The sequence below is a fragment of the Mus musculus genome, chromosome 11 (assembly GCF_000001635.26).
Source record: "Mus musculus strain C57BL/6J chromosome 11, GRCm38.p6 C57BL/6J".
Classification (NCBI taxonomy): Eukaryota; Metazoa; Chordata; class Mammalia; order Rodentia; family Muridae; genus Mus; species Mus musculus.
In genome coordinates this window covers 46,521,286-46,548,939 of record NC_000077.6, presented here as the reverse complement: position 1 = coordinate 46,548,939, position 27,654 = coordinate 46,521,286, and the positions used below count along the sequence as shown (strand labels likewise).

The window sequence follows — 27,654 nt, the reverse complement described above, 5'->3', positions numbered from 1 at the left end:
AGAAACAGTGAGTGAGGGCTCCAGCAGGAGCACACACTGCTCTGTTGGCTGAGACAGGGTCAAAGATGACCTTGGCTGTCCAAATTAATATGTAACTCATTATTTACTCGTATATCATAAAGTGTTTTCAATTAGTATTTTAATTAAACAATTGAAAATGAAAGGCTTTTCCAATGGAATATGGGCCAGTTTCTGCAGCCTTCCTGCAGCCCTCATGCATTGACGATTACATGCACAAACATGTACTCACCCTTACTTAAATATTACATGCATGCACATATATTCATCCCTTACCTGACAGTCTTGTGGGTCTTATATTTGAGCCATAAATTTTAAAATTCATGGAGCTTAACAAACATCTTTGGGGCTACAGCTTCATCCTGGTCTTTGCTCACTATATAACCTGTACTCCGCCCCCAGGGAATGTATTTGTCTGAACCCCCATCCTCCCAGGCATCCCCCACCACCTCTCACTTACCTGGGAGAAGGAGGAGGAGGCCTGAAATGAGGACTTGAAGGGGCAGCATGATGGTGACCTGGAGGACAATGAGGAGACACTCTGGTTGACTGTGGCCCTCACCACACTGTGTCTGAGAAGGTCTCGTCCTGACTGTCTGAATCACATAGGCCTCTCTGCTGGGACCTCCTGTCCTCCAAAACACTCCTCTTTCCTGTTCCTTCCCACATATGGCCTTCAGTCTCACTCATGGTCTTGGCACAAGGAAGACAGAAATAGATAAAAATTGAAGTCAGAGAAAAGAGTCTGTTCACCTGGTAGAACCTTAAGCAAGGAGCAGCCTTGTAATGGAGGTGCACTGGCCCCATGGGTTCTTCCTGCTCAGTAGCCACAGTAGTTGGTCCCTAAGCCTTGGTTTAGTATTAGCAAGATAGACTGTGTATAATGTGAAGCATTGTGTCTAAGCACATTGTCCCACACAGGTCAAAGACAAAAGTTTGGAAATTTTGAAGTTTTAGTTCCTCTGTTAGCACTGCTAGACTCTAGTGAGAGGCAACAAGTTCTACTCTCACTAGAACACTACCATTAGGCTGCTACAATGGCTCATTGGTGAAGAGTGCCAACTGCTCTTACTGAAAACTGTGAGAGGTTCCCAGCACCCTGGCTGAGAGGCTCACAGCTATTATCAGGAGCATCAAACATTCCTTGGACAACTGTGCTCACATGTACATATCACCACAAAAACATACATGCACACACACACACACATACACACACAGATACATACAATTAAAACAATAAACATAAAATTTAAAAGTGATAATATGCTTATAAAAACTTTAATATCATAGATTTATAAAAATTACATGTCCAACTTACTATAGAAAATAGTAATATAATACTAAATTTTTCTCATTTTATGTATTTTTTACTATCTTTAACAGAATACATATTATTCTATGACTCTAGCCACTATCAACGGATCAAAGATGTAACTATGAGACCATAAGAAAATGTGGTTTGTATATTGACTATTGCATGTAACACATTCATCAAAAATATATAGAAACTAATATTTGTTTAAAACCCATAGAGGGATGGAGAGATGGCTCAGTGGGTAAGAGCACCCGACTGCTCCTCCGAAGGTCCGGAGTTCAAATCCCAGCAACCACATGGTGGCTCACAACCATCCATAAGGAGATCTGACCCCCTCTTCTGGAGTGTCTGAAGACAGCTACAGTGTACTCACATATAATAAATAAATAAATCTTTAAAAAAAAAAACCATAGAATTCACTCTTACCCTGCATGGATGAGCACGTGAGCAGAGCTGTTCAACTACAAAGAAAGCATCCAGCAAGCTTCCGAAGCTTCAGCTGCAGAGCTACATGGGTGTGGGCACAATTTTAACCTGCACTGCTAGGCTTACATAAACTTTCTGATACCTACACAGAGAAGGTAATTGAGCAAAACTGATGAAGGAACTGTGAAAGAAGCCAGTCAGAAAGGGCTGTAAGGGCAGGAGAGAGAGAGAGAGAGAGAGAGAGAGAGAGAGAGAGAGAGAGAGAGAGAGAGAGACCAAAGGTTCAGATGTACGAGAGAGTGCCTGTGACACATGGGAGAGGGCAGGGCAGCTGGGACAGTGAGGAACAGCAATGGGAAAGAACAGGGGACACAGCAGGGACAGACAGGGATCAGGAGCCACTTTGTGAGGACTCTCCTCTCCCCAAGGACACAGAGAGTCACTGCTGGGGTGTGGAAGTGCCAGGAGCTGGTACCCTCTGAGGACAGCTGTGACTGCTAGGCTGACAAGCAAGGGCACCTTAGAGTCTTTGCAGGAGTTCACTGTGGAAGAAGAGACAACAGAAGAGGAACATGGTGGAAGGAATCAAGACTTTCAGTCTGTGGGCTCAGAAGGCAGAGCACAGTGGGCTTCCTGTAGGCTGGGGGTCTGCAGGGGATGAGTTAGGTACTCAGGCCTGAGTGTGCATGAGGGGAGGGGCTATCAGCAGAGGAGGGAAGAGCCTCTCCCACCACAGGGTTGGGAAAAGATATCTGGGGTTTGAATATGTTATTGTGAGATATCTTTGTGGCCCAAAGCTGGCCTTGACCTGACCCTAAGTCTCAATCGCCCAAAGGTTGGGATTTAAATACTTGTTACAATGCTAAGTTTTCTTTCCCCTTTCCTTTTCAAATAATAAAACTAGCAGTATGGGAACTGGGTGTATGAGATGCTAGACAGTTTGTCTAGTGGGTATGAATTTCTAGTTCAGTCTTCCACATCAGAGAAACTAGGGATGGTAGTGTCTGCCTGTATGTCATTTAAGAAGGTTGGTAGTGGAAGGTCAGAGGATCAACATAATCTCTAGGTACTTATAATATGGAGGCCCAACTGAGATACATGAAGACATGCCAAAATCAAATGAAAATGTAAGACAGAGTGATGTATGTGGACCATATTATCAGTCAGTAGACTAAGAGAGGGTAATTCCAATGTGATCCAGGTCAGTCTGGGATACAAAGGAAGTCCCAGCTCAAAGAATAAACAAGAAACCTATAACAGTGTGTGTATTTGTATGATCTGAAAATTATTGAAGGGAGGTATAGAATTTACCATCCTCTTGCCTCAACTCTTAAGTTTGGTTGGTTGGTTGGTTGGTTGGTTGGTTGGTTGGTTGGTTGGTTTTGGTTTGGTTTGGTTTGGTTGTTGTTTTGGGTTTGTTTTGTTGTTGTTGTTGTTGTTGTTGTTGTTTTGACAGAAAGGAGGAGGATTTTTGCTGAGTAATGGAAGGATGGGATCCAGGTTCCAAGTAAAGGGTGTCAGCTTAGACATGAGTGGGGTTCAGGGGTGTCTGCAGAAGCTGTGGATGGATGGCTTCCGCAATGAAGGAAGACACTAATCAAGGACCAGAAAGATGGCTCAGTGGGTGAAGTCACTTCCTCCTGAGCTTCATAAACTGAGTTAGATCCCCAAGCACACAGTGGTTAAAGAATAGAATAGACTCCTGAAAGTTATAATCTCTCTGTGTATCTCTGTTTGTCTCTGTCTCTCTCTGTGTCTCCGTATCTCTGTGTCTGTCTCTTTCTCTGTCTCTGTCTCTGTCTCTGTCTCTCTGTCTCTCTCTCTGTCTCTCTCTCTCTCTCTCTCTCTCTCTCTCTCTCTCTCTCTCTCTCTCTCTCTCTCTCACACACACACACACACACACACACACACACACGCTCATGCTTAATAAAATAGAAAGTGCAGAGTTAGACTTCACAACTGTTGCGAGGTTCTAATGAGTGTCCACTGAGCCATATTTGCTATATTCTATGACTCTTGTTTTAAGTTCACTGTAGGGATAGGTGAGGGATGTGGGGTGGGAGGACCACTGTGGGAGAGTGAGAGCCTAACAGCCAGCAGCAGCTGGGTATTGGTAAAGCCCAGGATCAGGAAAGAACCTGATCAGTAAAGCCCCAGCCACCAAAGCTCCAAACTGGGAAAGGAGTGAGGGAAATCCCCCTAACAGATACAAACATTTAAAAATATTTTAAAAGCCCTTTTCTAAATATTTCCCCAACAGTTAAAGAATTCAGCGACTTTCCCAGTCAGTGGAGAACAAAGCCCAAATCTAAATTCTGAAATCCCAGCTTCCCTGACTGGCCACTCCCTTCCCATCTCCAACACTCAGGAAATTGAGCAATGCTTAGTCCCTTTTGCCCTTGGCTGTCTTACCTCTAACCCAAAACCTCCAATGCCTGCAGTCAATTGAGGTTCTTTTTCATACTGCATACAAAATAATTTGCAAACCACAGAAAACAAAGAAAACACTGCAATCTGTTTGTGCTCTCATATTCTTGGTCCTACCTTCATATTATTATATAGTATTAATTGGTACTTACAGACATGGCCCTAAATAAATAGGGCTGACTCTTAAGAGTACCCGACTACTTTAGAGAGTTTCCTTCTTATTTCTCATTTTAACTTTAATTAAGAAGGCTTTAATAGCTAATCTATGAAAGTCCATTATTTCACTTAAACAGAGATTCAGTTTCCAAGAATCCACAGAACCCTACTGGATGGTAAGTTGCCCTAATGTCTAGGGACTCAAGCATCATTGTTTAATGTCTCACGTTGAACCCCACATCATCTCTAAAGGAATCCCACATGGTACAGACACTGTAGGGAGCACTGTCCTGATTCACTGTCTTCAGAATAAGACAGTAGACATCCATCCCTACCTGTTACTTAAGGGAAAATGTTTCTCCTTCTGATGCTCAGATACTGACGGACTCTTCCAGAGCTATTTATAGATGGAGAGAAGTCTCTCTTGTAATTCCACCCTTATCTCCTGGACACACTCACTTGTTCTGTGTGAAAACTGAGTCTCTCCAGTTCTCCAACCCACCCACTAGATAGCATCTGCTCACTCATATAAACATTACAGGAGCGCCTGTGAGAGCATCACTAGTGTGCCCTGGGCTGTTTTCCATCTGCAGCAAAGATCCTCACTTGAGGTGTGGCTCTGAGCCTGGACTTTAACACCTGGACCAACCCTCTCAGTTTACAGGAGAATAAACTGCACTCCAGGAAGAAAAATACATTTAGAAACCAGGAGTCCTTGAAGCAAAATCAGAAGGCGCTTATACCTCCTGGAAGCCATCAACTAACACCTTCCAATTATTGTTAGCAGCCCTTACTAAGAATGGGGGAGTTGAAAGAAATAAATCTAGCTCCTAGAGTCTGCTTCCAAAGTTTAGGGAGTGCAGGGTATGGTGGTGAACACCTTTAGTGCCTGTGCTGGGGGGGGCAGAGGCAGGCAGATCTGTATTGTATGGCAGTGGGGTCCTGCAGAGAGCTCCAGACTGGCCAAGGATGCTTGGTGAGAACTCATCTTTAAAGACCTGAAGCCAAACTTCTCCATACCCTGATCTACCTTTCAACTGTTACTAAATTGTCTATGGAGGCCGCCAGAGTGTGGGAGTTGTTTAAGATGGGAAACTGGGTATGCCTACTTTCCCATCTGGCAATTAAAGGATAAAATGTTGGTCAAGGGGCCCAAAAACTAACCAGTTTGGAAACCTGTCTGACCCCCATCCTTGTTGGATCTGCCTGCCACCCCACCTGGGTCTGACTGACCCACAACCTCCAGGACACAGCCTGCAGAGTCAAGTCTTCCTGAGTCACAGTCAACATAATAAGATACCCTGATCTCCATTTTCTAGCCCACAGCTTACCCCCACCTTCCCGAGAAGTCCTGCTGCCATCAGGATTAGCCAGCCAACACCAAGGGAAGCCAGATGCTTAAAGGACAGCTTAAGAACACAGTCTACACAATGGAATACTATTCCACTCTTAAAAACAAAGACATTATGAAGTTTGCAGGCAAATGAATGGAACTTGAGTATATTATCCTGTGGTAACCCAGATCCAAAAGGACATGCATGTACTCACTTATAAGTGAATATTAGCCATAAAATACAGGTATCATGTTATACTCCATAGTCCCAAAGAAACTAAACAAGAAGCAAGGCCCAAGCAAGGAACCTTGAATCTCACTTAGATGGGGGGGGGGGGGGTAAAATACTCATAAGAGAGGGATGGAGGGAGGGAGCTGAGAAGGAGGGGAGTGGGGAGGGCGACTGTTTGGGCTCACTGTGGGCAGCATTGAATGGGAAGAGTTTGAAAAGAGTCATGATTTCATACATGTTTTATATGGCTTAACTGCTTTCCTATTTAGATGTGTATATATAAATGCATTGAAAATAATTCATGTTAAGCATTGAAACAAACCCTGAGTACTTTAAAACATACATACTTCTTATTTGTCAAGTTTGTTGTTGTTGTTGTTGTTGTATACTTTATTGGGGTGGCCCACCCATTCCTTGGGTAATCAACAGACAACTAGCTCATATCCCAGATCAATGGGCTGTTGTCATGAGCAACAATGTCCAATTTTCTGTACATCACCTTCCATTAGCCTGTCACTACATGTCCACAGAAGTGATGCTTGATTCTCCCCAAGGCTCTGTATGTGAAGGACCAGGACCCCAATATATGGGAGCTGACAGCCATGCCACAGACTCAGCCTCCGACCAACTGAGCAAGAAGCCCTGCAATTCTCTGTATCTCAAGCCAGCCTCCTACTGTCCAGCCCAGGTTGGCCTGGACCTCATGGTAATCCTCCTGCTTCAGTCTCCTGAGTGCTAGGACTGCAGGTGTGATCCAACATGCCTTACTTGTTTGTTTTGGGGAGCAATGGGAAAGTGTCTCATTGTTAAATACCTACAACTTGCTTATGTAGCTCTTTTGACTTCAACTTCTAAATGCTCCTGTTTCCACCTCCCTCCTGACCTCCAGGATAGACGGGCATCGGGGAAGTAGCAGTGTAACCAGAGAGCTAAGGCAGTGCCTACACAGAGCTGCCTTTGATTTTCCTTGACACATACTCATGTTTTCATGAGTAAGCATAAGTCCTGGCCTGGTCCTTTTCAATTGGAGAAAGATTATTTCAAGGCAAAGATACAAGGATGGTCATAGTGATGCTATTTGTAGTAGGATATGATTGGAAGCAACCTAAATATCCAACAGTGGGGGACCAGGTAAACATACTTGATATATTCATGATACAAGCAGTGAGCCTAATTGAACAACCTCATATAGTCTACTGATAATCACAATGCTATAGAGAAAATTAAAGCGAACAATCATGTGTGCAGGCGTTACCAGGGAACACAGGTGTGGATGTCTTTTAGTGTTTGGGCCCTGGGAGGGTGAGCTGCAGAATGAGAAGAGGTGAGAGAGGGGTCGTGCTTGCATGTACCTTTCAGTACCTTTTTGAATGCATTATCGCATACATGTGATTGTTCTTATAAAGGAACTTACTTGAAACTTCAGAACAACACATGAGGAATTTCAAATATGCAAGCTTTTCTGTTTTGTCAGGGGGATTATTTATAAGAGAGAGAGAGAGAGAGAGAGAGAGAGAGAGAGAGAGAGAGAGAGAGAGAGAGAGAGAGAGAGAGAGAGACTGCCTTTCCTTTGCTGGGAGCAGATTAGTCATCTGCCCAGACAGGTGAACTATTTACCTAGCTAGCCAACAGTGTCCAGTTTTCTGAGTGTTGACTCCATGAGCCCTGGCTTGTATCTTCAAAGACCTGTGCACACCTCTCTCTGAGGGCTGTGACATTGAAAGGGGAGGTGTCAAGGACACACAATGCAACACATGGGAGATAAAAAATGTAAGTTCTAATGCGTCAACTCAGTCCAGTGGGGCAGACTTGGTAGGGAACAAGCCTAGGTCGCCCAGGCTGGCTACAAACTCACTACAGCTCTGCCACAGGCTCCTTAGCACAGGGATTACAGGCTTAAGTCATCATTTCTGGGCTGGTCATTTCTTTTCTTTTTCTTTTCTTTTCTTTTCTTTTTTTCTTGGTGTGACCATTATACTTTAGAGATAGAACTGTAGAGCCTAGAGTGGTCCTTTGAAGCCTTCACAGTCCCTCAGGAAGGAGCCCTCACAGGCACTCAAGGGGGAATTCCAGGCCCTCAAAACCCTTCCAAGAGTAGCCATCACAGTCCCTCAGGGAGTAGCCGTCAAAGTCTTTCAGGGAGGAGCCCTCGAAGTCCCTCAAGAAGTCCTGGCAGCCCCTCAAGGAGAGAAAATTGTTAAGCAGTATGAAGGCAAATGGGTCCATCTTTTAACCAGGACTGGAGCCATTGGGAGTACTCACTTAAGACTCTTTAGATTTATTTATGTGTTCGTGTTGTTCTCACATGGATGTCTGTGCACCACAGCCCCATGGAGGTCAGAAGAGCCACTGGATCTCCTGGAACTGGAGTGATGGATGATTGTGAAGCTCCATGTGGGTGCTGGGACTCGAGTCTTGGTCCTCTGCAGGAGCAAGTGCTCTTAAGCACTGAGCCTCGCCTCCAGTGCCAGGAATACTCATTCTTAATGATCTTCCTAGGAGACTGCAAAGTTTGAGAGTCAATGGTTTGAATGGAGAGCCTCCAGCAAGTGGGTGATAAGGCTGATCATGTTCAGCTCCCTGACCACCCTCTTGTGTATGGCGGCACTCACTAGACATGATCATTTCTTTTCTGAGAGACAATTTCATCACTCAGGCGATCCTGGAACTTGCTATATAGTTCAGTCTGATCTCTAAATCAGATTTTCCTGTCTCCACCTGCTGAGCACCAGGATCAGAGGCCTATGCGATCTTAATAGGTATTTCAGCAGGACTCTCTGCTGCCTCTCAAAGTCAAAGAATCATTGGCACAGCCAATCCTCCTCCCAACAGGGCAGCCATAGTTTCCTCATTTATTCTGTGATGCATTGCTTGCAGAAATGGACCCACCACTATCACCATCTTGCCCTCCTTTCCTTCTGTGTAGGGCCTTTGAAGATGCTTAAATAGTTGAGGTCGGTATGAGTGCCTGTCTGCTCTGTACTCTACCTCCCTCTGGGACATTTGTGCCTGTGTGCTGGAGCAAGGAACCCTGCCCTTGGTCACAGTGTGCCAGTGTGGTGTTCAGCACTGAAAACAGAAATGTAACATATCATAAATCGAGCAAATTCCAGATAAAGGGGAATTTCTACAAAGGAAACATGTCCCTAACCATAGAGAATGTGACGCGATCCGGCCAAGGAACCTATTGCTGCAGGATACAATTCCCTGGTTCAGTGAATGATAAAAAATTAGAAGTGAAATTAGGCATCATGGAACCAAGTGAATGGACCTTTCCATGTCATCGGTGTCCATCAGCATCTCCTGTGAGTCATGGTATCACAGAAACAGAGGATTCTCGAATCTGATTTCCCTAGTGACAGTCCTGGGGGTGGGAAGGGAATTAAAAGCCCTAATGTGTGAAGGCCTGGGGTGTAGCTTCCACATGCTTTCAAATTCCAGGGAACAGTCTACAGTAGCAGAAGAAGGCCTAGAAAGGCTCAAGACCCTGACTGATCGTTAGCATCACCTGGAGAGTATCACGTTAACAAGTGCTCAGGTCCCACCCTCAAAAAAGGATCATTATCATCTCTGGAGTCACTGTCTGAATTTTCTCCTTTTATAGCAATCTCCTCCAGGTCCAGGCAGGACTGTGAACCTCTAGGTTGTACAAGGCTTGTTGTGAGTATCTGTATGTGTGTGTTCTCCTGTTTTTAGATTTACATTACATGAGCTAGGGATGTCGCTCAGGGATAGACTGCTGACATTTCATGAAAGAGACTGGGATTAAAGGTTTGTACCACATTGCCTGGGAAGCCAAACCTGTATGTCTTGTTGGGGTGAGAAAAAGGCACCATGTGTAAGGATTCTGCATTAGCCATATACTACCCTGGTGACTTGGACCAAGGCCTTTCTGTTTTTCTGGTTTACTGTCTCCTCTTTCATCCAAGGATGGTCACACAGACTTTTGACTCACCCATTTCAAACAAATATCCCCTGCATTGAAAATAATTTTGGATATTCACAGGGTTTACCAAGTAAGATGTGGCCATCATTTCACTTAAAATAGATAGTCAATAGCCCATGTCTTATGTCATTAGAATATTACTAGAATAAGTACATAACCTCAAACATTGTCTCACCTGCAACGGGACTTCTCTAAGGCCGAGACCCAGAGTCCCGCTTCCTCAACTCCCCATCCATTTCTGCATTGTCTCCTTCTAGCCCCTAACTCAGAGCTCAGTGGGTGAGTCTAGGAACACCGAGCATCAAGGCAGAAGCGTAGTGGAAATAGCTCTAATGAACTCAAGCCTGTGCCCCATTATCCTCTTCCCAGGTGTCTGCCTGGTCCATACTCACCATGGTAGCCTCTCCTGACAGAAAACACACATTCTTACCCTAAGATCAACAGTATATCATGTGTCATATTCCATGCGCTATTAGAAAGTATGAACACATCTAGACTCCTTTCTGATTATCTACCAGATAAGTTAAACCTGCAACTCCCATGCTTAAGCTCCTTTGGGGAGGGTAAGGAAATGTCATTTTGAGGTACAATAAAATGAATAAAACATAATCATGAAATACTTCTAAATTAACTTTGCCCTCTCCATTTTCAGATTTTTATATCTAAATCCTATTCTTCTAGTCTTTTAAAAAATATTATATATGTACATATATTTAAGTATATTATGTTTATATATACACTCATATATATGTATACATATACATATATATGTATACACTTATATTCCTGTCTTTCTAATGATTTTAGTAAGACAGAAAGCCACTTCCTGGATTACAAATTATTGTCTCTGGTGGACACAAGACTTATGAGCTCTAAAGAAAACATGAAATTCTAAAGTGTTTGTGTTTGAGAGATGACACCGCAGTATGTGGTGAGAATGAATACTATATTAACAGTCACTATGCATATGAACAACTATAAGGTCATGCTCTCCCCTACTGCTGGGAAGTAGGAACATGAGATGAACTGACCAAGAAAACAGCCTTGCAGCTTAGTGAATGCCCATCACAGTTACAGTCCATTACTTCCTGCAGCTTTGGAATGTTGTCATCTCAAAGGGCAACTGGGATTTAATCCTTGGATGAAAATTGTCTTCAATAACGTAGATTATATCTTCGGCTTGAAGTTGCACTATACTTTGAAAGGCGCCATTCTGATAAGCATGGAAGAAAACTGAGCTGCACTCAGAGTTGCTGAAAAAGAGCAGGACAATAATTTTTCAGATCTGAGCAGTTTTTTCATTCATGATTCAACATGAATGAGGAATCATTAGGGACTGGAAGAGCCCCATTCACAAAACTGCAAAGGGGAATGAACAGTACCACACAGAGATCTGGCATGAAGTTATAAAGAAGTTTGTTGAGTAAACGCCAGACAAACTAAGAAATAGTAGAACAAAAACAGTCCATACTGGCATCCATCCATATGCTCATGTACTGGAACACAAAAGTGGCAAGTTTAAAAGACAGATATCTAACTCCAAACGGAGTTACCTAATCAGGATGTGCATTTTAGAATTGAGCTAAGAACTGGATGGCTCCTGTATTTCCAGCTTACAGCTGTGACCCTAAGGTGAAGAGGGCCTGGTAACCCATTCTACATTCCTGGAACCCACAGAAAGGTAGAAGGAGTGAACCAGCTCCACCCAGTTGTCCTCTGACCTTCTCAGGTGCCAGGAAACCTGCATGTATCCACACAAACATCTTGCTAAAGAGAATAGAAATGGTTTTAGAATCTGTGTAGCATCTCGTACTCTAACACAAACATGAAATGGGGAAAAGGGTAAAGCAGCAAACAGTGCCTTTCCCCAGGGTCTGGTTGTCTTGGAAACAGATGCAAAGATGGCATGCATGGCACACACTTGCATACAGCACGTGCACAAAACAGGGAGAGACAACGATTTGAGAGAGAACTGCTAGGGTCTGGGATCTAGCCTTTCCCATTAGCTGTGGGAGGAGCTTTCACTGAGTGTAGCCATGGTGGACTGATATTTGATGATCGTCTAGAGCTCACAGAGGAGCAAATCAAAGAAGAAAATTGACTAACTTAAACTCATGGGTGGGGTTTCGGCAGAGTGGATTTTGCCATCTCTATGCTGACCATCTCTACTATTGAAATGTAGAACCAAAATGAGCGTCTTCATTCTGCCACAAGAACACCTGTGCTGAGAATTACAAAGAAGATGGGACAAAGCTTTTCTGGGCTTCGGTTAGTATCGTATACAGGGATGGAAGCTCAGATGGTGCAATGTGACAACTGACAGAGAGTGGTCTTCGGGTGATTATTTTGATCTCATGTTAGTAGTTTTGTAGGTTTTCTTTTTCTTCCTGGCCCCGCCCCCCCTTTTTTTTTTGAAAGGAAGAGAGAATGTAATGTGGGTAGGAAAGTGGTATTGAGAGGGAAAGAAACATGACCAAAGTGTATTAAATGAAAAAAATAATTATGACTAAGTAAATTTAAAAAGGAGGGGGGAGAAGGAAGGGGAGAGAGAGAAAGAGGAGACAAGGAACAGGAAGAAAGAAACCAGGAGAAATCTAGAAGGCCGCAAGTTCCAAAGCAACTGGCACAAGCCGAGACAGCTTACCCTTCTGGACTCTTCTTTTCTCTGTGTCTGCACCCTAAAATGGGGTGGGGGGGGAAGTTGGGAGGAGTTGAAAGGAAAATTAAACATGTCATCAAAAAACATTCATGATATTTTCTTCTAGTCAAGGTTGTTGTGTCTGTTTTTAACTGAACAATTCCCTGGAAACCATGAACCCTACAGTATCCATGTATCTATATCCAAGTAGCTTCTCTGTACATTCACCCACATAGCATTTCTAGCATGCAAGAGTGACATTGGTAAACTGTCATTCACTGAAGAAAAAAATGAAGAAATCTAAGTTTTTAAGTTGACTGGTGGAAAATAAGCTAAAAATGAACGCTCCAAGCAATCTGAGACACAAGGTCCTACTAACGGTCTCTTCCATTAGTGACCCTATTAAGTGTCACTAAGGTAGCACACTGTCCTGGCTTTGGTTCCTTCAATAGTGTAGTTCGGAAGGTGTGTGCAACGACCTACTCCTCACCCTCCCCTTCCTGTGAAAGACAGACTCCCATTAACCACCCTCACTTAGAGGAGAATAAACAACCTCCAGTTTAATAAATAATCCTTATGAATAACTAAGTTCTAAATATTAGAGGAACCATCCTGACATTTGACAAGCACATTCTTATTCCCAAATTTCTGCCCAGTCATGTGAAATAGGTCATCAATGATCTAATGTGTGGTACCTGAAATAGTCAATGGCTGACATTCCTAGAAGAGTAAAACATTTTGCCCTACCAAACAAACTTCCTTGGATTTTGTTAGCAATTGTCATGAAGACCCAAACCCATTCCTGACATTGGGAACTGTGATACAGTCACTCACGTATGATGGTTGGGATGCTCGCAAGGATCAGCAGTGAGGCAGACACAGAGATTCCAATGAAGAGGCCTCTAATGGGGATCTTCAGGGGAGTTTCTGTAGGAACCACTTCCTAAGGAAATATCAGTAATTGAAGAGGCACCAACTTAGATGAGCAGAAAACATCCCATACCTCAAGCCAGACTTTTCCCTCCATTGCCGGTTGGGTATTGTAGTGTACGCAAATATAAGGGAGTGCACACCTTGACTCCCAGCACTTGGGATGCAGAGGAATACCTGAGAGTTCCAAGAGAGTCTGGTCTAAACAGCAGTTCTAGGACATCCAGAGCTACATAGAGAGACCATGACTTTAAAAAAAAAAATAGAGAATACAGCATGCAAGTAAAATCTAACATTAAACTAAGTTAGTATTGGGCTGCACTACTCTAGATAGTGCAAATTTCAAAATGTCTAAGAGGAGGATGAAATGTTTTCTATGTAGTTTAAAATGACAACGTGTTTGCATATTCTGAGAGTGATTATATCAGAATTAATATTTGGTAGGTTATTCCTCTATTGAGATAAACAATGCCTCCTTTCAAGTTGGCAATCTGATGTTACAGGAGTGCCCAGCTACTAAGTCTATTTTGTCTATATATATCTTACATGTCTTGAAAAGGCAGTTCCAGGTTCTACTTTTTTTTCCCACTTGACACAGGCATGTAGTCTGTGTGTATGTAGCCACACTGTGTAACCACATCTAACCTGGAATTCTCCATGTAGACCAGGCTGGCCTTTAACTCAGAGATGCACGTGCCTCTGCCCCGTGATAACTGGGACTAAAGCCATGGTCCTCATGCCAGGTAAGATCTACATCTATATAAAAGCACTCAGGAGAAAATGTTCATGGATGCAGTCTGATTATGTGGTCAGACAGAAATGCTTCACCCTAGTGAAGGTGACCAGGGATCACCACCTATGGGAATAAACATGAGATAGGCTGAGCATCACCCAATGTAACTTCATAGCTCAGCACTGATCTGCTAGCCTTAAACAGCCCCTGTATTCAGTTTAACTGCAGGAAGCAGACCTGAGATCAAGTCTTTGTCCATGTATGAACCTCATCTCTGGATCACAACCCCAGCTCCTCTCCTTAGTCAGTGAGACCACGACACATTAGCTAAGCTCTGGGAGCTCTGTCTCTACACCCTCAAACGACATGTCCAGTGGGGTTCTAGGTAAGATTTTCAGCTACTTCTTGGCAAACACTGTAGGCAGTATGAAATAATGTCTGTAGGTTTTGAGACAGGGTTCCATATCTTCTAAACAGTCCTCACTCACTATGTAGCCAGTGTGATGAACTCCTGATCCTCCTGCCTGCACATCCTGAGTGCTTGGACAACAGGAGTGTCCACCCTGCCCACTGAACATTTATTTATTTTATAGCATTTCCTGGTTGTAAGGCGCAGTGGTGCCTAGCCTTTCTCATTCATCTTCTCACATCTTTTCAACCTTCCCAGGAGATGGAGTCTGGGAAGCTCATCTGTAGCTTCAAGAAGCAGGCTGCTGGGGCTAAGCATGACTGTGCACATCTTTGATCCCAGGACGACCAATAGAGCCAGGAGGGTCACGAGTTCCTTATCCTTCTCAGCTCTGTAGGGAATTCAAGGCCAGCCTGGTCTCTAGGAGCTCCTGTCTCAAAAACAAAGAAATCAACAGCCCCAGACACCATCACACAAAGGACTGTCTCTGTGCCCAGTTCTCCAAGTTCTGTTTTCTCTGCACGTAGAGACAGCCTGACAGCTGCAGAGTCCAGATTTTCCTACCACCTTTTAAAGTTTTAGTTCTAAAATATTTCTTCTTGCTGATAAAGATGACTATATTGCAGTTCACCAAGCTCAGGTCCAACTGTGCCATGCAGGACTATGCTAAAACCGCACAAGTCTGCTCAAGTAATAGTACTTTCAACAAATATGGTATATTAATGTATTCACTTTTGGTTAGCTCATTTTCTTTACCCTAACTTTTAGCTTTGGAGAATCAATCAAGCTCTGGGTCAATACCTCCATTGTTTTGTAAAATATTATTTATTAGGCATATTTAACAAACTTGCTTCCCAATAACCATTTTATATTCAAATTCTTTCTTCTTTTTAATGGAATTATTATCATCTATTTAATGTTGTTGTTTTTTGTTTTTTTTTTGATACAGGTTCTCAACAGTGTAACCCAAGTTGCTCTGGTTGTCCAGGCTACCCTCACACTTGGTATCTCTTATGTCAGCTTCCTGAGTTCTAAGATAAAGGCATAAACAACTATGCCTGACCCTTTCCCTTTAGTTTTAATTCTTCTTTTGAGACAAAAGTCTATAAGCTAATTTGACCAAGTGTTTAAAGGCAACATGATTCCAGAAAGACAAGTGAATCTTGCTATGAGCACATAGAAGGATATATGCTTACAGTATTATTATTCCAAGGGTGGTTTGAAGACGTCACAGTCGCAATCCAAACTGCTCAACAAGAATGAAAATGAATTGTAATTACAAAGATGTTAGATTTTTCACTATAGACACTATACATATTCATACCATCTTCTAAGATGAATTGAAAGTTAAATAACATCAGGTACTATAGGTGCACAGAATATCACACTAAATATTTTACTAAATTATTTCTCTAGAAATTTGCACATCTTAAATTTTGTGTTCTGGCCTCATGGAAAATTCCCTCCCCCCTCTCTCTCGCTCCCTCTCTCCCTCTCCCTCTCCCTCCCCCCCCCCTCTCTCTCTCTCTCTCTCTGTGTGTGTGTGTGTGTGTGTATGTGTGTGTGTGTGAAAATACAAGTATATGTCCAGGCTTATCTATAAATCTAGGTGAACCAGAGAACTCAGTTGTGGAATAGTTTGAGGTCCTACCTTATCTGTACTTCCACAAGAGCTTAGGGTGGTAAGTGCATAAAGGCCACACCCACATCCAAAAGTCAGGATACCTCTACTCAGCAGGAGGAGTGGAGCTGCCATGGTGCCTATCATAGTGTCTTCTCATCTAATATGGCACTGCTCCTCAACCTGGATCACAATTGCTTTAGAAATCACCTGTCACATCACCCACAAGCCATCGTGTCTCCTACGATGTGAGGATTAGGATGTGGTGTGGCAGGGGAGCCACTGGACTCCATTCATATATCAGGGTAATTCTGAGACATCAGTAGTTGTGGGGTTTATGGTTTGGGGGGGTCTCTCTAGAGTAGTTGTTGGTTTTATGGTAGTTGAGAGTCATGTAGTAGTTGTGGGTTATTGAAGGTATACTTGGAGTAGGTGTGGGTTTTATGGAATGTGTGGGTCTTCTTGGAGTGTTGGGTATTGTGGATGCTTTTGGTTTTTGTGGAGTAGTTTTGGGTCTCCTTGGAGTAGTTATAGGTCTTGTAGTGGTGAAGGGTCTCCTTGGAGTAGGTATGGGTTTTGTGATTGTTTCTGGTCTTGTTAGAGTAGACTCGGGTATACTGATTGGTTTGAATTTACTTGAAATTCTAAGTCTCCTTGAAAAACTTGTTGGAACTCCTGAATTTAGAAGTCAATATGAAAGCAAGGATCAGTTGAGTAACAAGAAAACAGAGCCTTCTGATACACCTGCTCCATAGCACAGCAGTGAGAGGCTGTGCCCTGCTCCATAGCACAGCAGTGAGAGGCTGTGCCCTGCTCCATAGCACAGCAGTGAGAGACTGTGCCCAGGCAGAGGCTCCTCTCCTGAGCTTCTGTTCTTTGTCACTGACCAACTTTTATGAATGACAGGTGTCAGATCCTCAGATCTTTCCAAGAAACTCTGTGAGATGGAGAAGGTATGGGGACTGGGAGTGGTTTTGTACCTTTCCTTGGTAAGTGACTGGCTTCTCCCATAGATTACAGGCTCAGCATATTCAATGCAGGCAGACCTGAGAGTGCACACCACACAGCACTGTATCATAGCTGAAGGCTAACTAGGTTACTTGACCTACTAGAGATGCAATGCAAGGTCCAAAACAAGGGATTTGGGTAGAGAGTGGACTCAGTCTTCTATGGTTTCTTCCAGTCTAAAAAGAAACAAGGTCCCTTATCCAAAAGGTACCAGGAGTTTCAGAATTTGGATAATTCTGAAAATTTTATAGTATGTACATATAGTTTATGGTGGGGCTCAAGTATAAATATGATTTCATGTAGAATTCATAAGCATATACTTTATACACATAACTTACAGGTTAGATTATAAACTCTTAATAATTCTGCATATGAAGATTTTATAGTATTGGATTTTCCAGGACTTTTATTAAGGCAATGCCCAAAAGGTTTTAGATCTTGAAGTACTGCAGATTTGGGATTTGGAGGCAAGGTAGGTTCAACCTGTAACTCACAAATTAAGAAAATCAGAAGTGTTAGAAGAATCTAAGCAGCTACTGATGGCCTGGGAGTGCACAGAGATCCTAGACAGGAAGTAACAGGAAACGGTGCCTGGAAGAAACAGTGAGTGAGGGCTCCAGCAGGAGCACACACTGCTCTGTCGGCTGTCACGGTTCCCCAGAAGCAGCAGCAGTCACTCCTGACTCTGCCAACTACAAAAGAAAACCCAGGAACTCGGACCAACTCCTCCCAACAGTCTTCTCTTTAATGTAATTTAAATTTAGACCATTTTCTCCATCAAAAAAGAAAAAGAAATGTGTTCACCTGTTACATGCAAGAAACTGTAGAGTTCAGCCCACTTTCCAATTTTAAAAATTATATTTATTCACTTATTTCTGTTGCTCTCTCTCTCCCCCCCCCCCCGCTCCCCCCCCCCCCTGTTTGTTTGGAATTTGCCATGGGCAAAGTTTTGAGGTCAAAGGTCAACTTGAGAGCACTGGTTCTTACCGTCTACCAAGTAGCTTGCAAGAACTGAACTCAGGTAATCAAGCTTTAGCCACAGGCTCCTTGACCCACTGAGCCGTCTCACTGGCCCTCATTCCCCTTTCCCTTAGAGGACCAGAGAGTAATAAGCATCTTGGGCTCAGAAACCAAAAAGTAGGCGTTCAGGGGCAAGCATTCCTGTCAAACACCGTGAAAGTCAAACACAGCAAGGAGTGGGCATGGCTGTGCTACAATAAATCTATTCACGCCAGTGAGTTACAAATCTGGCCTGTCCAGGGTGTAGTTTGTTGAACCAGTAATGCAGAGCCAGAGGCTTGAGCATAATCTAAAACCTGCCCTGGAGAGTCAACGTCTTTGAGGTAGTGAAAAAAGCAACCACACAAAAAAATCTAGTCAAAGGATCATAGTAAAAGCGAAACCCAGAAGAGGATCTGTCAGCTCAGGAGTTTCTCTTTCCTTGCGCTGGGCTTTTTTTTCCCTCCCAGGTGGATGGGAAAGTGCAGAGGAGCTGATGGGGGTCCTGAGACAGGACAGTGTTTGAATTACAAGAAAAGGTAGCCTTGGTTGTTAAGGATGAGACAGAGCACCTCTTGTGGACCCAGTGATGATCCAGACAGAGGACTTCTAAACACTGACCAGCGAAAGAATTTCTAAACTTGATAACAGCTCAGTATTAATAACTTCAAGCCCCTTTCCATGGTGACATAGGCTTTTACTCCATCGCTCAGAAGCAGAGGCAGTTGGGTCTGTGTAAGGGCAGCTTGATTTACATATGGGCATCCCAGATCAGCTGTACTATATAATGTTATCCTGTATCAATAAATGAATGAATGAATACATAAATGAATGAATGAATGAATGAATAAATAAATAAATAAATAAATAAATAAAACCACAGTACATGGCTGAGCAATTACAAAATAATGGTCTGAATTAAAAAAGAATACAGACAGGTACTACTGGCTTCTATTGTCTTTGTAAGCTATTAGTAAAGGAGATTAGGAAATAGCATCAGAAGAAAGCACAGTCTAATGATTTAACTCCTTTTATGACAAGGATATCCACATCCAAAAGGGAACTGCAATGATTTAAGAACTGGGGTTTTCATGAACTTCTCAGCTGTAACCACTGAAAAAGTGCTGATAGAAAACGCTTTCCCATGTGGCCATGCTTGTACATAAAAGGATCATTTTAGGATATGATGTGAGGACTGTTTCAAAAGCCCAAGGCATGCAGGCAGGGAGTAGAACTCCCCACCTATTCCTGTGGCCTGTGCTCAGGTCAGCTGACCATTGTGGAAGGCAGCTAATCTGCTCAGCAGCACCCCACATGTTCTGCTCTTCAGGGTAGAGCTGTTGTGCTGTTATAGTGCTGAGAATGGTGTTTTCACCAAGCATGGTAGTCCATACCTTTAATCCTAGCACTTGGCAAGCAGAATCTCTGTGAGTTTGAGGCTAGCTTAGTCTACAAAGGGAATTCTAGGACAGCCAGGGCTAAACTGAGAAATCCTCTCAAAGAAGCAAATAGAAATGTATATTTTGATGTTACAAGATGTTAACTCGGAGACAAAATATACCCTTCAGTTCATGACACAGCTTAAATATTCTCCCCACTGTGTTTTAGGATAGAAAAATGAGCAAGGCTTCATAAACCAACAAGACTGTCCCAAGACAGTGAGGGCATGGATCCTGACTTAGCTCATGGCCCTCCCTTAAGGATGATGTTAGGGTTTCATACAAACATAAAATGTACTCTGTGCCCGAAAAGCTGTTCAAGTCTGGGTGTGGTGGGACTTTCATGTATTCTCAGCACTAGAGGCAGGGTAACCAGGAGGACACGGACACGAGAGGACAGCCTGAAATACATGAGATTATGTCATTTAAAAAAAGCAAGTATTTACTCATAAGCATGTTCATAAGGAAATTTGTTTCCTTGTTATGGGAAAAGAACTGATTATTAGCAAACAGAGGACTTATTTCACTTGCAAGAAATAAGCAAAGAAAGAAGGCAAGCTCACCTGGTTGAACCTGCAGTGAGGTGGTCAGTGTCTGCACGCCATCCCATCCCTTCATTTCCACTCGACAGCAGTAGAGACCACTGTCGCTCTCATAGGCGTCCTCGATTGTCAAGGACGCATTTCCTTGAAGAAGCTGCGAGTTTATCTGGTAGCGGTTGCTTGTCTGATAGTTGACTCGGTTTCCATCAGTCCAGACCAGTGTTTGTCCACATGTATCAGATGTGCATTCACCTCGGCCCCAGCACATGGATGCTAAGCCATTAGACACCGGATAGGTACATGGAAGTGTGACAGGCTGACCCACCACTCCATGAACTTCTGGGAAAGCATGCACAGCAGCTGTGGATAAAGAGTGAGCTGTCAACATTTTCCTATGATTGATTTTACTTCTTCATTTCTTTTCCATTTTTTTTTCTGGCTCAACTGTGGATTAAACCTGACACAGGATGTATATAATTGTGGATAAAACAATTTACTGTAGTATATTATATTCAAACTATAACTACTTAGTCCTTTGTCTATTTATTTATTTCCATTTCTTTTTCTCCTTTCTTTTTGAGACAGATCTCAGCATATAGTTCTTTCATGCCTAGAACTCTCTATGTAGATTAGGCTAGCCGGGAACTGATAGAGAGCTGCCTAATTCTGACTGCTAGGATTAAAGGTGTAATGCACCACTATGCTGGACCTGTTCAATTGTTTGTAGACAGAGACTTGCTCAGTAGCCCAGGCTGTCTAGTGCTTACTATCCTCTGGCCTCAGACTCCTGAGAAATAGGACTACAAGCATCTCTACCGACACTGGCTCAATTTTTTAATTTTAAAACTTATAAATTGCTCTCCCAGACACTGTACATGATGATGGGTTCCTGCAAAAGATGACCTTCGAAGGTGAAGGCAGGAGGCCAGTGAAGTGAAGACCAACCTGGCCTTTTGAGACCCTGTGTCAAACCACTCCTATCCCTCCCCCTCAATACTATTGAAAAACAAATAACTAACTCTTCAGCCACCTCCCCTATATAAAGAGCTCAGGGTTTGCTTTCTGTCTGTTTGTTTCTTAGCATTGTTGGTGTAAAGGGAGAACTTTACTAACTTCAACATCGATTTTTAGACCGGCTTCCACTTATTCATGTTTTAATGTTTTTGTTTTGTTTTGCTTGTTTTGTTTTGAGACAAGGTCTCACTATGTAACCTTGGCTGACCTCAGTATTTGGAACTCTGTATGTAGAGCAGACTGCCTGAATTCATGGGGTTTTGCCTGCCTCTACCTCCCAGTGCTGGGATCAAAGGTGTGCATCACCAGGCCAAGCTCAGAAAGGGTTTCATAAAACCCCCAGCAGGGGTGAGATTTTAGGATCAGCCCTAAAAGCTGATCCTCAACAAGAACAAATGAAAACCAAACCCAGAACCTGAACAAGGACTTTTCCTGTGTGTTGATAACATTCCAGGAACTGAACAGCACTCATAGTGTGAGACCACAAAGTCAGAATATTAATCAAGGGTTAAATCATGAAAATGTTAAACCTAGCATAACAACTTTATGAGAGGATGGACAGATTTCCCTATTACCAGCTGCTTCCACATGAGGGGAATCTGAAGGCTGAAGATGCAGCTCAAGGATGCCATGCTCATCTGGACCACGCCAGCCCCTGGGTTGGATCCCAGCACAGGAAGAATGGAATAAGCAAACAACACAGAACAGTGAACTGTGAGAGCCACTGAGCGGTCACTACATTCTGGCCTACTGGCCTGAGCATTTGAGAGATGGTCTGAGAAACCATGTTCCTCGTTGTATAAAATGAGTATGTAATGGGAGTGCACTTCTCACTCATTACATGTTTCTGGCAAATTATTTTTTAGGATCACAAACATATCATTATACAAAGTTCTAAAAATATATAGTGACCTTCCACAGCCCCATTTCCTCGAGAATAGATTGTAAAATTTAGAATCTGTACCAGATGTAGGGGTTCACACCTATAATCTCAGCTCTTGGAAGATAGAGACAAGAGAATCAGAAGTTTCAGGTTGTTCTCCATGCCTATCTTGTCTGGGAGCAGCCAAGATTATCTTGGACCATGTTTCAATATATATATATTTTTAATTAATAACTGAAGATGAGCGGTTCTATTAAATGGCATATGGGACAATGAAGGTTAGGTTGCCCTTTCATGTCCTTTCTGCAGCCCACATGCATTGACTATAATGTGTACACACATGTACTCACCCTTCTTGACTATTACATGCAAGTACGTCTATTTCTCCCTTACCTGAATGACGTCTTATGGAGGCTATATTTTAATTCATGGAGGTTAAGAAATATCTTTGGGGCTACAGCTTCATCCTGGTCTTTGCTCACTATGTAACCTGTACTCCTCCCCCAGGGAATGTATTTGTGTGAACCCCCATCCTCCCGGGCATCCCCCACCACCTCTCACTTACCTGGGAGGAGGAGTAGGAGGCCTGAAATGAGGACTTGATGGGACATCATGGTGGTGACCTGCAGGACAATGAGGAGACACTTTGGTTGGCTGTGGCCCTCACCACACTGTGTCTGAGAAGGTCTCATCCTGACTGTCTGAATCACATAGGCCTCTCTGCTGGGACCTCCTGTCTTCCAAAACACTCCTCTTTCCTGCTCCATCCCACACATAGCCTTCAGTCTCACTCCTGGTCTCAACACAAGGAAGACAGAAACAGAAAAATTGAAGTCAGAGAGAAGAGTCTGTTCCCCTGGTAGAATGCTAAGCAAGGAGCATCCGTCTCATGGCGGTGCCCCATGGTTGACTGCGGCTGTTCCTGCTCATAACCACAGTGGCTGCTCCCTAAGCCTCAATCAAGTTCAGTATTAGCAAGCAAGAAAGAGAAGAATGTGAAGCATTGTGTCTAAGCACATTGTTCCATGGATGTCAAAGACAAGGGTTTTGAAGGTTTTCATTTTTGTTCCACGGAGTCTGAGGGAGTATGAGCAAGTTCTACTCTCACTAGATCATTAACACCAGGCTGCTGCAATGGCTCATTGGTCAAGAGTGCCAACTGCTCTTAGTGAAAACTCAAGAGAGTTTCCAAGCACCCACGCAGAGGAGCTTACAACTACTATCACTGCTGGAGATGCAGAAGACCCAAACATTCCTTGGACACCTCTGTTCATACACACATACACACACACACAAACACACACACACACATCACCACACACAGACACACACAACTAAAAACAATAATTATAAGTCTTAAAAATGGTAATATGCTTATAATAACTTTGAAAGCATATATTTATAAAATTACAAGGTGTCCAATTTACTATAATAAATTCTAATATAACACTAAAATTTTACTCATTTCATATATTTATTTACTGTCTTCAACAGAATATATATGATTCTGTAAGTATCATGTAGTTTGCATCTATCTAGGATATAAATATTTGTTTATAAAACATAAAAATCATAGAATTCACTCTTACCCTGCATAAATGAGCACATGAACAGAGGGGAAACAAACAAGAAAGTATTCAGCAAGCTAAGAAAGCATGGTGTAGGTTTAGACAAAGTATGGTGCAATTTTAACTTGGGCAGTCAGGTTGAAGTGGACGTTCTAAAATCTCTCAGTTTTCCAGACTGACCACTCCCTTCTCATCTCCAACACTCCAACCAAAGCAAAATTTAGCTCCTCCTGTCCTTAGCTACTTCACCTCAAATGTCTGTAGCCACGCTGCATACAAGCTATGTCTTACAAAATTTTATAAGTCACCAACCAAAAAAGTCAATGGGAAACACTGCTAATACGTGTACGACCTCACCTCCCTGGTCTCATATCCATGATATTATGTAATATTTCACAGTACTTATAGACATGGGCCTAAATAAACAGGGCCTAATCCAAGTACTAAACTATATCTACTACAGGTTTCTTGTTGATTTTTTTCATGTTAACCTTACTTAGAAGTTAGAAGACTTTAATAGCTAATCTATGAGAGTCTATTATTCCACTTAAACAAAGATCCACTTTGCAAATATATGGAGAGCTCTGCTGGCTGTTGTCACCCTAATGTCTAGAGACTCAAGCATCATTGTTTAGTTTTTTTGTTTGTTTGTTATGTTTTTTTTTTCCGAGACAGGGTTTCTCTGTATAGCCCTGGCTGTCCTGGAACTCACTCTGTAGACCAGGCTGGCCTCGAACTCAGAAATCCGCCTGCCTCTGCCTCCCAAGGGCTGTGATTAAAGGTGTGCCCCACCACTGCCCGGCTCAATCATCATTGTTTAATGTCGCACAATCAACCCCACATTATCTCCAATGTAATTCCACATGGTACCGACAGTGTAGGGAGCACTGCCCTGACTCTTTCTCCTCAGCATACGGCTACATAGATGTCCGTTCTTACCTGTACTTGAGGGAAAGTAACTTCTTGTTAGTCTCTCCTTCAGGTCCTCTGCTGCTGCTGAACTCTTCCAAAGCTCTTCATGGATGAAGACAAGTCTTCCACCCTTATCTCCTGGCCACACACTCACCTGTTCTTTGTGAAAACTGAGTCTCCAGTTCTCCAACCCACCCACTAGATAGCATCGGCTCACTGATATAAACATTACAGGAGCGCCTGTGAGAGCATCACTAGTGTGCCCTGGGCTGTTTTCCATCTGCAGCAAAGATCCTCACTTGAGGTGTGGCTCTAGGCCTGGGGACCACAGTGCTTTTGAGATGGCTGGAGAATTAAAGGGTTTTGACACCTGGGCTAACCCTCTTGATTTACAGAATAAACTGCACTCCAGGAAGGAGAATACATTTAGAAACCAGGAGTTCCTGGAGCAACAGCAGAAGGGACTCTTGGTTCTTGTTATACTTCCTGGATGCCATCAACTAACATCTTTCTAACCAATGTTTACTAGTGGCCCATACTAAGAATGGGGGAGTTGAAAGAAATAAACCCAGCTCTCAGTCTCTGCTTCCACAAGTTTAGGGAGGGCAGGGTATGGTGGTGCCCAACTTTAGTGCCTGTGCTGGGGCAGCAGAGGCGGTGGATCTGTTAATTTTTTTTTCTTATATGTGTGCTCATGTCACAGAGTATGTGTGTAGGTAAGAGGACACGTTTGTAGAGCCCCTCGTTCTTAGCTCTGTAAAGCCAGGCAGGGTGACAAGCACCTTCACTTGCTGAACTATCTCATGTATGTCTGTGTGCGGATATCAGATCCCTTGGAACGGCTGGTACAGACAGTTGTGAGCTGCCATGTAGGTGATGGGAATTGAACGCAGGTCCTCTAAAACTGCAGCTAGTGCTCTTAACTGCTAAGCCATCTCTCCAGCCCCGAGGCAGGTGGATCTGTATTGTATGGCAGCACGATCTATGGTGAGAGTACCCGGACAGTCAAGGATGCTAGGTGAGAAGAGATCTTTAAAGAGCTGAAGCCAAGCTTCTCCATACCCTGATCCACCTTTCAGTTGTTACTAAATTATACACAGAGGCACCTGGAGTGTGGAAATTGTGTAAAGTAGGAAACTAAGCATAGCTACTCTCCCATCTGGCAATTAGAGGGTAAAATGCTAATTTTACCCTGCGTGTTTCCTGAGCAGTTGTGAATTTTGAGAGAGTTTTCATTCTCACAAACCAAATACATAAACCACTATGTGTCTTCCAAAAGATACTGAGGATAACGTCACAGACTGTTTCAGGTAAGACTTCTGGGTCCTCACCATCTGAGTGAGTGTAAGTTACCCTACACCCATTTTTGGGCAGATAGATGGGTCAGGGCCTTAAACTTCTTTGTAGTCAAAGATGGTTGTGAACTTCTGACCCTTCTTCCTCCACCAGTAATGGGATCACAGGTGTGTGCTGCCTCCTAGTGTTCTACTGTGATCAAGATCCAGTCAGGGCTTCACGAAAGCCTAAAGGATTCTCTAAAACTGCACTACATACACAGCCAGGATTATAGCATGCACACACGCACACACACACACACACACACACACACACACACACACACACACACACTTTTATATTCATTTTTATTTTTATAAATTTATATATATACTTATTTATATATTTATAGACTTAAACTTTTATATTTGTATATGTATCTTTATATATACTTATACATTCATATATAAGTATAAATATATTTATGTATTTATGTTTGTATATTTATTAAATATTTATTAAATTTTTATATTTACATATTTCTGTGTGAGTGGATTTTTATATATTGTTCTGTTCTCTCTGTTTCAGACCAGCTTCCTGTCTGCTTATAGGATATTCCGTGTTCCCTTGGTCCCTATACCTATTCCATAGCTGGTCCCTTTCTTAGGACACTTTTCTCTAATGGCTATCTGAGCTGCCTCGTAACTTTCAGTTTCCAGCTTAAATTTGTTGTCTATAGCAACAAATTCCTAGTCCAACTCCTGCCTTGTATAGCTTATTACAAAACAACCCTTATCTCAAAAGTAGACACTAATAGCATACCATACCCTAGGAACTAACGCAGTGTTTCACTCGGGTCTTTCCATGGGCGATAAATGGAAAATGTACCCAATTCATAGGACTTATAGTGAAAGAGTGTGAATGCTCTTTACTGATTTTTCTATTCCATCTTCATCACAACTCGACGGCAACACATTTACAGGCTGGTGCTGGTATGTCTGAACGCCACGGAGAAAAGCTAGATTCTTCAAAGTATTTGGTGAAAGGGAACTTTTAGTTTGACACTCTATTCTCTTTTCTGTATTTGTGAAAACATATTTAGGTGTGTGTGTGTGTGTGTGTAGTGTATGTACGTGTACCACATGCTTGAAAGGATTCACACACACCAGAAGAGGGCATTAGATTACTTGGAACTGGAGTTGCAAACACATTTGAGAACCCATGAAGGTATTGGGGTGTTGGGAATTAAACCTAGGGCTCTTCACCACTGACACATCTCTCGATCCTTGAAGCTCCATATTTATGAGTCACTTGAATATTTGAGAAGACTCGCTAATATGCTAATATCAAAATTATACATTTGTTAAGATTTAAAATAAATATTTTCCTCTCTGTGTATGCATGCGTGCATCCACACATGCATGTGTGTGCATAGGAATCACTGGGATTCCAACAGAAAACTGGTGGGAACTGCTTGGCCTCTATGGCTTGCTTAATCTGGTCCTCCTTAGCTTTGGTTGGTCTCCAGTCTGTTCCTCAGGCAGCAGCCTTCTGACTGCTTGAGTTTGGGTGTGTACCTCACACCAGTCTAACTGCATTCTTAAGCAAATTTAAAAAGCTAAACCCAAATTGAAAGGATCACGCTGACATAAAAATTTAGATTTCTGGGGACTGGGGTGTAACTCAGTCGAGTGTCCAGCATAGGTCAAGCCTTGGCTTCAGAGCCCAGCATGGCGGTGCAGACCTGGGAACCACAGCCCTCGGGAAGTAGAGACAGAAGGATCAGAAGTTCAAGGTCACCAGTGGGCTACAAAAGGACCTCAGGGTCAC

The 27,654-nt window shown here is 42.9% G+C and overlaps 1 protein-coding gene across 1 annotated transcript; it reads right to left on the bottom strand.

Moving 5' to 3' along the window:
• Positions 1-10,783: 10,783 nt before the first annotated feature.
• On the bottom strand, positions 10,784-24,689 carry Gm12169 (predicted gene 12169). The gene is made up of 7 exons (NM_001163357.1): positions 24,577-24,689; positions 22,635-22,692; positions 20,194-20,532; positions 15,760-15,809; positions 13,326-13,434; positions 12,498-12,531; positions 10,784-11,106 (listed from the first exon to the last, which is right to left on the bottom strand). Exons 2-7 carry the CDS (start codon positions 22,681-22,683, stop codon positions 10,935-10,937), a joined length of 753 nt encoding a protein of 250 aa, NP_001156829.1. The 5' UTR covers positions 22,684-22,692; positions 24,577-24,689; the 3' UTR covers positions 10,784-10,934.
• Positions 24,690-27,654: the final 2,965 nt, after the last annotated feature.